Source organism: the organism of the source record quoted next, unplaced genomic scaffold, assembly GCF_019419815.1.
Source record: "Pyrus x bretschneideri cultivar Hongxiangsu unplaced genomic scaffold, Pyrus_bretschneideri_v1 Contig51, whole genome shotgun sequence".
NCBI lineage: Eukaryota > Viridiplantae > Streptophyta > Magnoliopsida > Rosales > Rosaceae > Pyrus > Pyrus x bretschneideri.
Window position 1 is genome coordinate 2,256,112 of NW_025999789.1, and position 16,738 is coordinate 2,272,849.

General features: G+C 38.4%; 3 protein-coding genes and 1 pseudogene across 3 annotated transcripts; 1 reads left to right on the plus strand and 3 right to left on the minus strand.

Moving 5' to 3' along the window:
- The first annotated feature begins 1,128 nt into the window (after positions 1–1,128).
- Positions 1,129–5,410, plus strand: LOC103956908 (oligopeptide transporter 1). Its single transcript, XM_048570023.1, has 8 exons — positions 1,129–1,335; positions 1,920–2,046; positions 2,441–2,883; positions 2,994–3,091; positions 3,185–3,757; positions 3,864–4,131; positions 4,268–4,450; positions 4,585–5,410. Exons 2-8 carry the CDS (start codon positions 1,980–1,982, stop codon positions 5,203–5,205), a joined length of 2,253 nt encoding a protein of 750 aa, XP_048425980.1. The 5' UTR covers positions 1,129–1,335; positions 1,920–1,979; the 3' UTR covers positions 5,206–5,410.
- On the minus strand, positions 1,421–8,253 carry LOC103956907 (annotated as a pseudogene).
- An 836-nt stretch (positions 8,254–9,089) lies between these two features.
- Positions 9,090–11,657, minus strand: LOC103956906 (ER membrane protein complex subunit 8/9 homolog). The gene is made up of 5 exons (XM_009368963.3): positions 11,318–11,657; positions 11,027–11,173; positions 10,871–10,930; positions 9,504–9,667; positions 9,090–9,415 (listed from the first exon to the last, which is right to left on the minus strand). Exons 1-5 carry the CDS (start codon positions 11,522–11,524, stop codon positions 9,385–9,387), a joined length of 609 nt encoding a protein of 202 aa, XP_009367238.2. The 5' UTR covers positions 11,525–11,657; the 3' UTR covers positions 9,090–9,384.
- A 1,912-nt stretch (positions 11,658–13,569) lies between these two features.
- On the minus strand, positions 13,570–16,230 carry LOC103956909 (heterogeneous nuclear ribonucleoprotein 1). Its single transcript, XM_048570018.1, has 6 exons — positions 16,038–16,230; positions 15,749–15,789; positions 15,207–15,370; positions 14,975–15,074; positions 14,720–14,889; positions 13,570–14,448 (listed from the first exon to the last, which is right to left on the minus strand). The coding sequence occupies exons 1-6, from the start codon at positions 16,091–16,093 to the stop codon at positions 13,921–13,923; spliced, it is 1,059 nt and encodes a 352-aa protein (XP_048425975.1). The 5' UTR covers positions 16,094–16,230; the 3' UTR covers positions 13,570–13,920.
- Between the last annotated feature and the right edge of the window lie 508 nt (positions 16,231–16,738).

Here is a 16,738-nt window from a genome sequence, read left to right on the forward strand (position 1 = left end):
GTACATTATTATAAGTTATCTACCTACGTATGTGCATTATCATAGTAATGTACCTAATTCAGTGACCAAGCTAAAATCTGATTTAACATTGAGCTAGGTTTGTTTGAGATTGTTTTTATACAAAATGCTTTGGTTAGAAGTGCTTTTGTTGGAAGAAAGCCGATTTCCATGCATTCTTAGTGCTTTATGGAAACCACTTCAAGGCTTTCGAAAGAAGGTCCTAAATGCTTCTTTAGAAATTACTTTTACGACTCATAAGCAAAAGTATTTTTGTCAAAACGCAATCAACAATCCATTAAATTTGTCAAAGAATATTTTTAATCGGTCTAAAAATACTTCCAAACATACCTTTAGTAAATACCTGTCATCCATAAAATTTATACACCAAATATTGAAAATACTTATTAAGTTGTACTTTTTTGCCACCTAACTTAAATTGTATATGCTATATAAAATCAAGTTAAAGCTGTATATAGTGAACTAGTCTGCATTAATTTGCATAAAAAATAATTTATTCATGCATTATTTGAAGCTAGTATGTGACAAGGGTCAAAAAAATTAAATAAAGTGGCGTATCTTTATATGTCCTTCTAGATAAAGTATGACAATCCCCCTTCCCTTCCTTCCCATGTGTCATGGAATGATCGGTAAGAAAGCTTTCACGTTTGAATATTCACACCTCAAATTTCACTTCTCATATCCTTTATGGATCATTGTGTTTGAAGTTCAAGGATTTAAAAATTCGGATTATTGAAAAAAAAAAAAAAAAAAAAAAAGAGTTGCGAACTCTTAATTTATGTGAGATGAGTCAATGAAATAGACTAATGAGAACCGTAAAATTTAAAATAAATAGTATAAATATCCAGATCCGTCCACTACAAACATAGAAATCTGGCGGAAAGAATCTCAATTCCTCAAACTGTTGTAGCTAATTATGATTGCCATCTTCCGAAGCTATTGACTTGGAAGTTATAAGTAGCTCTCAATTAGTCCCATTAATAATTTCAAATTTCCAACCACCTTTGATTTTAATTTTGCATTTTTTTTTTCAATTAGCTGTCCTCCCCCCAAAATTGGAGTCCATATCTAGCTCTCATTGTCATCACACGTCTACTCCACTGTCCATCTTTCACAAGCATTATTTTGTACAAAATCAATAATGTTCACCGCAGATATTCACAATCTTTTTTTTTGGACGAGATATCCACAATCCTAAATATCAACTTTTTATTACTTTATTTTTTTTTTTCACAGACAAGTTTTCTAGCATGACGATTACACTGCCATATGAGGTTGGAGGAGAGAGTATTCAATGAGGTTGCCGCAAACCAGTAGGTGGGACATGGTCGAGATGCTCGTATTGAAGCTTGTTTCTTAGGGGCATGACGAGAATTATATTACTAATTCACATGTGAAAAAATGAATGAGCAAATAATTTTAATATTTTATGAGATATAAGATAATTGTTATAACATGAATAAATTGATAACATTAAGCCTGAATTCCACCGAAAAATTTCTTGTTTGTTGGGTTATGAGTTGTTTGTATTAATCTTTAGCGGAAAAAACAAAGAAGCAGTCATGTCCTGCACTGCACATGAAGATTTGTCCAAGATTCCTGCACGCCCAAGAACATGTATTTAGAAGCCTTCCGAAATCCACTGTGTGCAAGTCCATTTTTTAATCAAGTTACTCATGCTATATATACACAATAACCATCATCAAAATTACACACACACACACACACCAGAAAAATAAGGGCAAAAGAAAAGAAGAATATATGGTTTCTTGAAAAAGAAACTACCAGCACTGTTTTTTTTTTCTTTCTAAATTCTCCATTTCAAGCTTGTGAACTGCAAAATTTGACCAAACAAAGAAGAAAGTTTGCATCTTTATGAAATTGGTGTTTTGAGTTTGCAGCCATTGAGGGGTTTGCTGTGGGCATTCTTAGTCCAAGGGGAGAGAGAGAGAGAGAGAGAGATGGGTACTTATGTAGAGGATGGAGTTCCTCATGAAGGAAAGCTGCAATCAAATGTTGATGTAATTGGTAAGTCCCTCTGATTAACCCAGTAGTAATTAATCTTATCTGTTTTATTATCTCAACATGTTTATGCAAAACTGGAAAACGTCAAAGATTATATTAGATTTCAGGGAGTTATGAATTTTTTCTTTCTTCAAGTTTTGGTATATAAATTTGCATTTTTATGTAAACAAATCTATATGCAGTTGCCAAAAATGTGTTCTTGAACAGATGTCACAGAGAGAGAGAGAGAGAGAGAGAGAGAGAGAGGGTTGAAAGCTATGAGAATTTTGACTTTCTTGAAATGTTTCTTAAGTTTGAAGAAATGGGATCTATATACTTTCAGCAAAATCTTCCAAGAACAAGTAGTTTTTGCAAATTTTAATCTGGAATATTGTTGCCAATTTTGTTGATGCATCAGATGATGAAGTGGATGACAGCCCAATAGAGCAAGTGAGGCTAACAGTTCCAATAACCGATGACCCTTCAGAGCCGACCTTGACGTTTCGAACATGGGTTCTTGGGATCATTTCATGCTCAGTTCTTGCCTTTGTCAACCAGTTTTTCGGGTATCGCCAGAATCAGCTTTACGTTTCTTCAGTCTCAGCGCAAATTCTTGTCCTGCCTCTTGGGAAGCTGATGGCTGCTACTCTTCCGAAGAGAAGAATCCGACTTCCGTATAGAAATTGGTCTTTTTCATTGAATCCGGGGCCTTTCAACTTGAAAGAACATGTGTTGATCACTATATTTGCCAACTCAGGATCGAACAGTGTTTATGCTGTTAACATTATCACGATTGTCATGGCTTTCTACCACAGACCAATGCATCCTGCAGCTGCCTTCTTGTTAGCACAAACCACTCAGGTAAATTTGGACACCAATTGCTAATTTGTCACAAGCGTTGTTTGATAACTGTCTAACTTTTCGTGTTGCGAAATTCATATTTTTTCGAATGTGTGTGAAATACCTTTCAGATGCTTGGGTATGGATGGGCTGGCATTTTCAGAAAATACCTTGTTGACTCTCCTTACATGTGGTGGCCTTCAAATCTTGTTCAAGTCTCTCTTTTCAGGTATTTTATTGAACCGGTTTATCCACTTAAAATTGAATAGCATTTCTTCGATTTCTCTGTAATTAATAGAAGCGTTTATGATTTGAATGGCAGGGCACTGCACGAAAAGGAAAAGAGACCGAAGGGAGGCCGAACCAGGCTGCAGTTCTTCTTCATGGTTTTCATCTGCAGCTTTGCTTACTACATTGTTCCGAGTTTTCTTTTCCCCTCCATTTCCGCGTTCTCCTTTGTTTGCTGGATATATAAGGATTCCATCACCGCGCAACAGATTGGTTCCGGCATGCATGGCCTTGGCATTGGCTCATTTGGTTTTGATTGGTCCACCGTTGCCGGTTTCTTAGGCAGCCCCTTAGCTACGCCTGGATTCGCAACCATTAACATCTTAATCGGTTTTGTCTTGATTGTCTACATTGTTACCCCCATTGCTTATTGGAACAATGCCTATGATGCTCAAAAGTTTCCAATCATTACGTCTCACACTTTCGACTCCACTGGCCAGATCTATAACATTTCCAGAGTACTGGATCAGAAAAATTTCGACATTAACATGGTAGGGTATAACGGTTACAGTAAACTCTATCTCAGTACCTTCTTTGCCTTCTCTTATGGACTGAGCTTTGCCACTTTGACGGCTACTATTTCGCACGTTGCTCTCTTCCACGGAAGGTAATTAAGCGCATTTCCAACATCACTTTTAACGTCAACTGAGCAAATATTACTTTAGAGCTAATAAATTGTACATTTTTTCCATGTGACATGTATACATGAACAGAACAATCTGGAAGATGTGGAAAAAAACAACTAGTGCAGTGAAAGATCAGATCGGTGACATCCACACCCGACTGATGAAGAAGAACTATGATGCAGTGCCTCAATGGTGGTTTCAAATCATCCTTGTTTCAATGGTTGCTCTTGCAATCTATACTTGCGAAGGTTTCGGAAAACAGCTCCAACTTCCATGGTGGGGAGTTTTAATGGCTTGCGGCATTGCCCTATTTTTCACCTTACCTATCGGCATTATTCAAGCCACAACGAACCAGGTACTTTCATCTCACGCAGATAAACATTAATCATGAACAATATTATCAGAGTGCTCTGCATACTTCTGTTGCAAATTTTCTTCGAAGCATGTCAAGATTAATTCCAATTTCTCATTTGATTATGTTTGATCTGCAGCAACCAGGGCTTAATGTGATCACGGAGCTACTCATTGGGTACATTTATCCGGGGAAGCCTGTTGCTAATGTGGCTTTCAAGACCTATGGATATATCAGTATGTCACAGGCACTCAATTTTCTTGGTGACTTCAAATTAGGCCACTATATGAAGATCCCTCCTAAGTCCATGTTTGTTGTGCAGGTAATTTAATTGCATTAATCGCACTAACTAACAGTTGGTTTGATAACCATTTCAATTTTCAGCTCCTCAAACGGACCCTATTTGTGAAATAACTAATTACGTATACCTATTTTTCCCCTTATCTGCTTCTTCAGTTAGTTGGAACGCTAGTAGCTTCAAGTGTCTACTTTGGCACATCCTGGTGGCTTATCACAAGCATCGAGTACATCTGTGATCCATTGAAGCTGCCAACGGGAAGTCCGTGGACATGCCCGGGAGATGATGTGTTCTACAATGCTTCAATCATATGGGGGGTCATAGGCCCCCTCAGGATGTTCGCAGGCAAAGGTGTCTACCCGGAAATGAACTGGTTCTTCCTCATTGGTTTGCTTGCACCTGTTCCAATTTGGTTCCTCTCCAAAAAATTCCCCAACCAGAAGTGGATTAAGCTCATAAACATGCCGATAATTCTAGGGGCAACGGGCTCCATGCCGCCTGCTAGGGCTGTGAACTACTTGACATGGCTTTCAGTTGGGATTTTCTTCAACTTTTATGTGTACAGAAAGTACAAGGGGTGGTGGGCTAGGCATAACTACATTCTATCTGCTGCTTTGGATGCTGGTGTGGCCTTCACAGCAGTTCTTCTGTATTTCACCCTTCAATCCAAGAATATTATGGGGCCCGGCTGGTGGGGTCTCGAAGCGGATGACCATTGTCCGTTGGCCGAGTGCCCCACAGCGCCAGGTGTAGTTGCCAAAGGCTGTCCGGTTCTCTAAGATTTGTTTCAAAAATCAAAATCCTAATCCCTAAATGTGTGACAATGTAATTGTGCAAAATCATATATATATAGGCCAATTCTGGCAGATTGGTAATGAAATATATGAATCTGTACAGTTAAGTGATTAGTCTGAATCACCTTTGCAGCTACAAACTGAGATTTTAGTCTTCTGTAATTAAACAAGTTGTTTTTAGTTTTCATAATTTGAAACTGGTGGATGCAAACAAACTTTTAGTTCTGAAATAAGCGGCATATAATCGACAATGACATGATAGTGTAACAACATAATATTATCAATTATGAACTGACTAAATAATGGGCTAGCCCACTCAGAATGTTCACTAAAAAGGAAACTACCCCGAGTTGAACCGGTTCTTTCTCCTTGGCTTTTTGTTGCCTATTCCCAGTTGGCTACTCCATAAAAAGTTCCCCGATAAAAAGTGGATTCAGCACATAATCATGCCTATACTTCTTGGATCAACAGGTTCATTACCACCGGCAAAAGCCGAAAACTGTTTGTCATGGTTTGCATTTGGACTGGTCTTCAACTTATATGTTCACAGAAAGTACAAGAAGTGATGGGCAAGGCATAACTACATCCTATAAGCTGCTTTGGATGCCAGTGTGGCCTTTACAGCAGTTATCCTATATGTCACACTCCAATCCAGGGATATTGTCCAAAGTGGTTGGGTCTGGAACAAGACAACCATTGTCCGTGCCAAGTGTCCGACAGCACCAGGGATAGAGACTAAAGGGTGTCCAGTTCTCTAATAAGATATGCTTCTAAATCATCCTAGAACGTAGCAAACCATAGCCCAGTTGTTCTAATTTTGACGATGGTGATGATATTCACCATCATGGCTGGTTCGGAAAGATGTAGCGGTTTAGTTAATTAGTTTGAATTACTTTGCAGACAAGTTTTAGTCTTGTGCACTCAAATAGTTTGTTTATTTTTCATAATTTGGAGCCATAGATGCAAACCATGCTATAAAACTAAAAAAATAATCCAATGATGTCAGTTGAACCGTATAATGTTCTTAATTAGGAGTCTAGATCCTCTTACCAGTAATCCTTGCAGGAGCAAGAACCATCTTTGAAACAATGGAACCGATTCCGGTCACGTACAACAATCTCTCTATCAACAATTGCTGATATAAGTTTGAAAGCAGCATGACAGTCCTCACAAACACGAAGATTCTTCAGAATTCGAATTGGTGTTCCAGGTAATGTGTTGATCAAACCGAAAACCAGTGCTAGTTTCTCGCTGTGACGATAGAGAAATTTTTCCTTCTGGTCCCTCTTCTATGTCTAGCAGAACAACTGAGGTGTTAGGCACATAACCCTTCAGCTTCATTTTCTCAACTAGTTTCTCCCACATTTGGACAATCTCCTGATCTTGCGGATGGGTTTCATCCCCGGCAACAAACTCATAAACTACTCCATCCAGTGTGATTGAACTCCAGCCGGGAGTCTTCTTCACACCTCGATCCCTCATTAACTTTCTCACTCTTGCTGTGTCTTCCCACCTTTGTGCTTCGGCATAAATGTTTGACAAAACGACATAGTATCCATCATTAAGTGGATCTAATTCAGAAAGGTGCTTTGTTGCTTCTTCAGCCAGTTCAATGTTTTTGTGAACTTTGCATCCGCCAAGGAGGGCTCCCCATACGACACTATTGGGCTTGATAGGCATGTTAATGATAAACTCGTGAGCCTCTTGAAGGAGCCCTGCCCTACTCAAAAGATCAACCATGCAACCGTAGTGCTCAATTTTAGGAACTATACCATAATCGTTAGTCATGCTGGTGAAGAATTCACGACCCTGATCCACAAATCCAATGTGGCTACAAGCATGCAACAGTCCTACAAAGGTTACATCATTCGGATCCATGCCTTTCTCAATCATCTCAGAGAAAAGTCTCAAAGCTTCCTCAGCTTGTCCATGCATGGCAAGCCCTGCAATCATCGCTGACCATGACACAACCGTTCGCTCTTTCATCCCATCGAAAACTTTACAGGCATCCTCCAAGCATCCACATTTGACATACATTTCAATCAAAGTATTGGAAACACGAACATTTCTACTAAACCCACTTTGGTTCGAGTACTCATGAATTCTCCTACCCAAATCCAAGTCTCCCAAATCAGCACATGCAGCAAGAACTGCCACTACGGTCACCTCATTTGGCTTCACGCCAGCCTCTTCCATCTCCAAAAACAAACCAATAGCCTCCTTAGGCTTCCCGCATTGAACAAACCCCGAAATCATCAACGTCCATGACCTCACACTTCTACCGGGCGTCTGCGAAAACAAGTCATACGCCCCCTAATTTCACCCCTCTTTACCAACTGGGTTATCATTATATTCCACGTCACAACATCCCTCTGCGGCATTTTATCAAACACCAACCGCGCATCTCGCTCTCCGCCACACAAAGTATACAAATTCAGAATCATATTCATCAGAAACAAATTCGACTGAAACCCAAGTTTCTCTACATACCCATGTATCCCTCTGCCCTTGGAAACATCCAACAAACGTGTACACGCCTTCAGAACGAAAGAAAGTGTAAAACTATCCGGCAAAACACAAAAGCTCTGCAACTGGTTAAAAAGCAGAATTGCATCAATGGGGTCGTTGCCTTCGGCGAAGGCTTTCAGGCACGAGTTCCAGGCTTCTGTCTCGGGGGTTTCGAGATGTTGGAAGAGTTTCCGGGCGTAGGAGAAGCTGGAGTTGAGAGAGCAAACGAAGGCGATTCGAGAGGGAGGGAGGGAAGTGAGAGGAGAGTTGGTTTTGATGAGGTGGGCGTGGAGTTGTTTGAGCTCTGATGGGGAGGCGAATCTGTGGAGGAGGTGGGTTGCTGTGAGGGTTTGAGGAGTGTGAGAGTCTGTATTGTGGTTCAGAGGAGGAAGATGGAGGCAAGTGACCGTTGAAAGCATTGAGACTTTTCAAAAGGTCGTTGCCTTTCAACGGTTTTTCTTCACTTCTGATTCTCTGAAGCGTCGGCCTTGGAATTTATATAAGGCGCTTCTAAAGCTTTGGGGTTTGGCATTTGGTTTTAAAAACGTCCACGGTGTTTGCTATTGACATGTTATCTACTAATGCTATCGTTATGATATATCAAAAATTCGTTCACAAAATTGGGGGAGCCTATTGACTACGAAATCTTAAATGTCAAGACTTGACATCACTAACCTAACACTTGAGTGCAGGTGCAAATGCTTTTAACCACTTGAACTATAATTTTCTTACGAGTAATAACTAATGTGATGCCACTCAGTACTACGCCATGGTGGTATTTCTCTTCACTTGTAAGTGAGAAATCTAAGGTTTGAATTTCGTGGATGGTTAATTCGATACCAAATTAGGTTGTCCATTGTGTGACTTAGCCGAGCTCCCCCTCCTCTTTGTATAAAATATATCGTTGTACTAAAAAAAAGATAACTAATGGGATGTGGTGTAATCGATATTAGGCCTCGCAATTTCTAGCACAACCTATTGATCCAATAAAACAACACAAGAATGACAGATTTTGAGTCAATATGTTAACAAGTTAGATCATTATTGGATCACCCTTTAAAAATAATTTAACAAGTCTGGTCACTATCAGGCCACTGGTTAAAGATTTAAAAAGATATCGTTTACCAAATCCAGACATCAGGCATATAAATTTCTTGTATAATCTGTTAACCCAACACAAAACAAAACGACACGACCCGCTAACAAATGAAGTCGGTATCGAATCACCTATTAAGATAACAAATTTGCCATAGCACGACAGATTAAGATAACGGATATTACACGAAAATGATACATACACCACAAGCTCTTCCACCCAGTATTCTAACAGCATAACATTGTAAACCCACTCAACAATATAATTTGATGAAAAGGAAAGATAACTTCAGGTGCAAAACTGAATTGACAATTTTGTTCCAATACCACAAACAACGATATACTGAAACCCTTTGGTGTCGAAGGTAAAAAGTATGCGAAGATAACTGATATCCAGTTTTTTACATCTCGAAATTTTCTACAAACAAGAAAGAAATGAAAGTAAGGTAAATCTATCTGAATTCTCTTGTAAGTCACGTGTGTCCTCTTAAACCCAGCACGAGAAATTGAGTTAACCATGAAGCCATTTGCGATACCAAAGGCCGACGATGATGGCAGGTATTACTTGAATAGTTCTGGGTTCAGCCAGTCCCTGTCATACGCAATTCCAATCGACATCAGTTTCAATACTAAAATTGCTTAAAGATAAGATAACATGGACAGTGGTGTATTGCACTCACTTGCTAATGTCATCAAGGTGATCATCAAAATCTACAACATCCTGCCATTTTTCAGTTGAGATATAATCCAGTAGAACAACATTTGCTGATGGCTCCTTGATGGTCAACTGGTTTCCATCAGATCCAACTAGCTTCCAAGTCCTCGACGCATCCTTTGTGTAGATCTGATTTTTCAAAAGGTAGAAAAATAAAGGTCAAAAACTTGAACGAGATTAGGAGGGAGAATCAAGGGAAAACTATGCTGCAACTAACAAACCATGTAATACAAGATTAGATTAACATTAAGACAAAAAACATGTCAGAGAAGATGGAGGAGTCCGAAAGGATAATAATATTGAACTTCATGTGTGATGTTACTTGAAGAACATTAAGGATGATTGCAAATTCCTTAACCAACTCTATAAGGTAAGAAGTCCGAAAAAAATTCTCCAAAGCACCTCTTCAAGATGTAGTAAGTAAACAGAGATTTTATTAAAACTTCTAATGAAGACAACAAAATGGAACTGGACAATACGATTTTCACAGACAATGTAGAATACAGCATAAATAAGCAACTGGAAAAGATTGATGCTTGCATATAGCTTATGAAACCAGAAAAATAGCTTATGAAACCAGAAAAATGTACATTCGCTAAATTATATCGGTACTAAGAAAGAAAACTTAATGGTGTATTTACACAACAGGGAGGAAGGAGGAGCAAGGGAGAGAAATATGGCAATGTATATGACTAATAAAACTTTGTCAGCTCAGTTCGCGAAAAAAATAAAAACTTTACTAGCTTAACCTAGCAAACATGACCAGCCCAACCTAGGAGAATACATTCTATGCTCTTAAGTTGTAAAAGAGGGTTAATCAAGAAGGTCCAAAGCCTCATCCACCTTATATTTAGGTTAGGACTGACCTCCAATCACACGGGTGGTGTTCCACTTGACAAACAACTTTATAGCTCGTCGAGTTTACCTTTATGTAATTCATTATATTTGAGTAAGACGACTACTATCAATCTATCCAGTCTTGGAAGTGTTGAAAAAAACATAATAGAAACTTCGTAAACACACAAACTACATAATTTGAGCTCCCCAACCATCTTACATGCCATAGTTCACTTCCCACGTTTATCAACATCCATCGTCAACAAGTCCAAAGCAGTACTCTAATTTAAAGTCACAAAAGCATAAAAACCGATACCTACAAAATTCTCAGACTTTTTAGCTAAACCCAGACTACAAGCAGTTCACCCAATAAAATATACTCGTACACTAACCATATCATAAAATCTTAAAAAAAAAAAAAAAAAAAAAAAAAAAAAAAAAAAAAAACCGAAGATACATGCTTTTCCATAACTGAAAAATGTAAAAGATACCGACCTGCACTACCGGGCTGCGGTCCTTCGTCTTCGACAAAGCTTCAAGCTTCCTGTTATCTAGCTAGAAATGGATAAAATGTCGAGAAAAATAAGAACCCATGCCAAAAAGACTAACAAAAAACACAAACAGAACTTCATGGACTGATGAATTGCATACCAAAAGAATTGCGGTTTGAGGAAGGTAGCGATAAATGTGATCGCCGACATTCTTCGCGATGCCACCGAGCTCGTGATCGTCAAACCTCTCGTTAGCGTGGAAATACCCCACAATGCTCACTCCTTTAGCAGCAAAGTGCTCCTCTATCTGTCCAAATTCAATCCCAACAGTCAAATTAATCAAATTACAGAGTTAGGGCACCATTTTTTTCCCGGGAAAATCCCAATTCGAGTTTCTGAAACCCTAAAGGAACAAAGTGGCGAGAGAGAAAGAGAGGATTTAGGGACCCACCAGGATGAGGGAGATCTCGAGCTGGGGGAGCAGGCCGATGTGGGAGTGAAAGAGAGGGACGGAGTCGGTGATCTCGACGACGTCGCTCTGGGGGGAGACGCGGCCGAGGAGGATGCCGTTGACGGCAGAGGTCTTGTGCTTGAGAGCGTGAAGCACCAGCTTTATGTAGGCATTTTGTGCGATCTCGTAACGTAGCTCGCCGCCCATCACTCACTGTGTTGGACTTCACTTGCTGAATCTCCGGCAACAGAGAAGAGAAAAGGAGAGAGAGAGAGAGAGAGAGAGAGAGAGAGAGAGAGAGAGAGAGAGTGAGGAAGCAGAGGAGAGAGAGTCCAAATTTTCAGTGTTTCGTAAGGTTGGAGGATACGTCGTTCTGCGAATATTTCTAATGTTTTTAATTTTAATTTTTATCTTTTATTTTTGTTGTCATAATTGTAAATTTTTGTCTAACGAAACAAATATTTTATTGTTTTTCTTGGCCACAAAAAGAATATTTTTTTGGAGTCAACATGTCACAAAAATGAGAAATTTTTCATTGTGATTGGATCACTACATTGTGCTTTTATATAAGTGATGCAAAATTTTATTTTTTAAATTATTAACATTTTAACACACATATCACATCATTTGTGTGTTTTTATATAAGTGATGCAAAATTTTATTTTTAAATTATTAACGCTTTAACACACAAATCTCATCATTTGTACAGTTATATGTGATGTATCATTCTATGTACCGATCATACTTAAAAATCTCTCCACAAAAAGATTGATAATTTTTTTTTTTTTGTTACAAGGCAATAATGATTGTAAATCAATCCAATTTACGAAAAAGAGCTACAAACTTGAGAGTTAGGAGGCGTTCACATAGAGCAAATTTGACTAACAGATATATGTAACCCACACACTCCTCTCAAATTTTTACGGTCGAATTAAATAAATAAAAAATCAAATTATAAAAATTAGCAAAATGTTGTGTAAATAAAAATTAGCATGTGTATAAAACCACCCTATGTAAATAGATGTTTGAACTCGATACTATATGATGATACATGTGTCTTCTATTTTCTAAACCAAATTGGCTCGTCTTTTTGTCTAGATTTCGCTTTTTGGCTCGTCTTTCTGTACAATAACGTGTTCCGGTTACACTGAAATTTCTCAGAGTAGGAGGCCCTACGTAACAACAGCCTTGTGGCTAGTTTCATCCTGAGCCACTGGCCGAAGTACAATCCATTCTGAGTGATGCTCTGGAAGAAGATCCACAATGCTAAATAACCATGCCTACCACACCAGGCAATTAACTCGAAAGTCGGCAGGAATTTTGGACCATGGCGTCTTTCGGCCAGCAAGAGATGGAAATAAAAAAAAATTAAAAAAAACAAACAAACAAACGAAAAATCCTTAAAGACTTTAGTTTTAATCAAAAGGACAATAAAGGTGCAAATAAATAGCACCAGGAGTAACTTCTTAAGATAAAAATGTCATTTTCATTAAAAATGAACAGTACTAAAAGTGTTTCGTTAAGATACCTTTAATATAACAAGGGACATTGCCTCATCCAAGAAAAAAAGAGCGCCAGAGATAGAGGGTAAAATATAATTATATAAAAGAGAATTGTTATTAGCACACCAATAATCTCATTTAGCACTCCAAACTTTCTATAATTAAAAAGAAGAATACACTTGTGACGAGTGTAGAGTAAAATTTTTGAAATGCTAATATTAGTTCCATAAGGGATTGATATCCACTCAAGACTCTGCGTCCAGAGATTCGGACATGCCCACTTCATAAAAATCCAAAAACTTGAACAGCCTGAAAATCTCTCTCTCTCTCTCTCTCTCTCTTGAACGGTTTGGATCTCTCAGTCCACAGCTCCGGACACAAAGATCCGGAGTGAATCTCATTGCCAATCAAAGATACAGTCATCAGAAACACAAAAAGAAATTTGAAAACAAAGAACTAGGACAAACTGTCAAGTTCAAACATGATAAATACAATGAGGAAATCGCGCACATAGTAAAGAACCTTAACGAAAAAACAGACGCCCCTGAAGTTTCATCTACATTAAAATCATGTACCTTGGTAATTTATCTATTCCTCACAAGAACCCTAATGAATGAGCATATACAAACTACAGCCCTGGACAGGAAACGCGAATAATAGTATCAACGCATCAAATTATAAGTGACCAAATGCTAACGTGAACATCATAGGCTAGGCTAAGCAGATAAATTAAACCATGGAGCATCTATCTAGATAACTAATTATACTGTAATAAACTCCATAATACGATACTATAGTCTACAACATACTAAATCAAAATGACACTACAAGACGTTGTAGCAGACACCAAGTGTTTCAATCTACATAGTTTTTCTACACCATACAATATAGAAATCGACTAATAAACTCTTCTGGCCATAAAAGTTTCCCAAACTGCAACGATAGGGAGCCTCTAGCGGTTCCAAGAAAGTGCCTAACTGAGTGCCAGACACAAATCTAAGCAACCTGTGTGAAACTTCTAGGGAAAAGCTTAAGCAAATGCATCGGAAATCCTTCATCACTATCCTGCATAGGGATGGTAGCGGCTATCGCCGTCTATTTCTACCTTCCATAGGGGTGGTACCGACTACTGCTACTATATCCCCCCCTTCCATATGGTCCACCTGCTCCTCCACCATAAGTAGCACCAGGATAAGAGTCATAGCCACCACCACCATAGTTTGAACCTCCATAACTTCCATAGCCTTCACCGCCTCGGCCATAACCACCTAAACCACTCGCACCATAGCCCCCACCATAACCACCACCATATGGTCCAAAGCGGCTAGAATAACCAAGAGAAGACTCACCACGATAGCCACCTAAGCTACTGCTGCCAAAACTCCCATAACCACTGCCAAATTCCCCACTATCACTACCATAACCGTAGCCATAACCACCACCATATCTACCACCAAGACCACCTGGTGTCCTATAGGGTCCAGGGCCAAACCCTCCATCAAAACCACCATAAGAACTGCCATATCCACCAAAGCCATCATTAAAAGAACGAGCCCTAGAATTGCTACCATATGCAGGAGCAGATGGTGGATTTGAGGCTTTCTTTGGTTCAGCTTTCTTGATCTCCACCTACAACAAAGCAACTTAGTTAACCTAGGTTTTTAGAAATGGAGCTACTGTGATCACCCTCTCCTGAGAAGTCCTATACCTGTAACAACCTCCACCTAAAATTAGTTCCAAATAAATAATTTGAATTATTAAAATAACTAACGGAAACGAAAGATAACAACCCTTTAATGCATAGATTTAACAAAACAGGAGGATGCAAACATTGATGCTCCATGTCAAAAAGGATTTTGTATACATGCTGTTTACCCGGAGACCATCTAAACAAGCTCACCTGGGTACCCGCCATATCAATCATGTTTCCTTTAGATAATAATTCATCAACAACTTCCTCATTGTCAAAAATTACAAACCCAAAGCCTCGAGATCGATTGGTCTCATGATCTCGTATGATCTGGTGTTCTACCACTTTCCCATACTCAGAGAAGAAACTTTTCAACTCATCTGCACAAATTTAGCAAGCCTAATCAGAAACCAACAGCCTTCCGAGTTGAAAACATGGAAAGCAGGATAAAACATAAAAGCATACCCTCAGAGACTGATGATGGAATGCCACCCACAAATATCTTCTTTGTCCTAAAATCCTTTGATTGCCCTTGACCTTTCGGAATGGTTCTCTTGATCTCAACCTACATTATCCACATATAATTAAAGTCGTAGATAAAATTAAATTGCATAAAAAAAAGTAATAGCAGCAATCCATGAGCAAGATATATCTATAATAAACCAGACAAAGACACAGACTTAAACATCTAATTTACCTCCTTTCCATTGATAACATGAGTTTCCTCAATAACTGTATCAACAACTGATGGATCAGCGTAGGTTATAAACCCAAAGCCCCTAGGCGTACCCGTGAAGCGATCTTTCATTATCACTGAGTCCACTATCTCTCCATATTTCCCAAAGTGCTTGGTAAACGTAGCTATTGATTCAATGCAAATAGAACAAATGAGAGTGCAACACATCAGTAACATAACAAAACAATGAATCGAATTTAATCTAAAACCATACAAAGTCAATTAACCAAGCAAAATCTCGTATCTCAGGAGATATGGCAAGTAAGCTAAAAATAATCTAAAACTACCCAAATTCAATTAGAAAACCAAAAATTCGCCATCAGCATTCTATATACTTCATTAAATTTCATGCCACATAATTTCGCCGCACAATGCCTGGACCCGAATTTAAATTTACTTCATAAAAAGGAGAAAGAAAAAAACAACCTTGCTAATTTACTTTGCTGAACACAACAAAAAGGTCAAAAAATTGTTAATATTTACAATTAAAAAAAAGGACATACCATATGTAGTGTCTTTTGCTAATCCACCAATGAAGATCTTTCTGCGAATTACGAATCAAATATTACACAAAAATTAGCAAAAGTGAGGAAACGCAGCAAACGATGCCCCAATGCTTGAATAATGATAAAATACATGAATCAAAGAAAAACCCAGCTAAAAAAAAAGATAAAGATACATAAAATCGAAGTTCTCAGAAAGATCCAATCTTCTCGAAAGTCAAACAGAAAACAGCTAAATTGGGCGTGGGTATGTGTGTGAGAGAGATACAGAGGGAGAGGGAAGACGTACCCAGGGCTGGCGCCGTCGCCTGAGTGAGGATGGCCGGGATTCGACTTCGAACCCATTATGTTCGGGATCGGATTTTCTCGGGAAAATTTGAGGAAAAGGGAAAGGTACGAGCTTTGAGAGTTGCGAGCGACGAGAGGAATAAAGATTAGGGCTTTTGAGTGGAGAACGTTATTTACCCCATCGGAGGAATTTACTGAAATGTCAAATTTACCCCGAATCGTTTTTACATCTAACCTTTTATATAATTCGAACAATCTAGAGAGGAGGAAGAGAAACTGAACTCACCATCTCGAGTGCAGTGTGTTGACCTAAATGTTTGAGATTTTCTCTATAAACAAGCGGAAATTTTTGTTAAAATCCAGTAATTATTAGAGAGTGATGTTATTTTCATCTCAATGTCTTATTTTTTCATCTATTTTTTAATAAATTTTTTAATTACAAATTTGTCTATTTATAAAAAGATTGATAAGGACATTAATTATTTTGCTTTGCTTAATTAAAACAAAAAAAAAAGAAAAAAAGAAAAGAGGTTGTTCATAGGAGACAATTTGTCTACCTTAAATCCTAACTCATATTTTCATCTCCTTTCATTCAGATAAAGTAAAAAAAATAGCAATGGACTTAAAAGATGACTTTTTCATTGAACGGGTAGAAGATGACGCTTCTACGGAAGAGGTAGAAGATTATGTTTCCATTGAAAA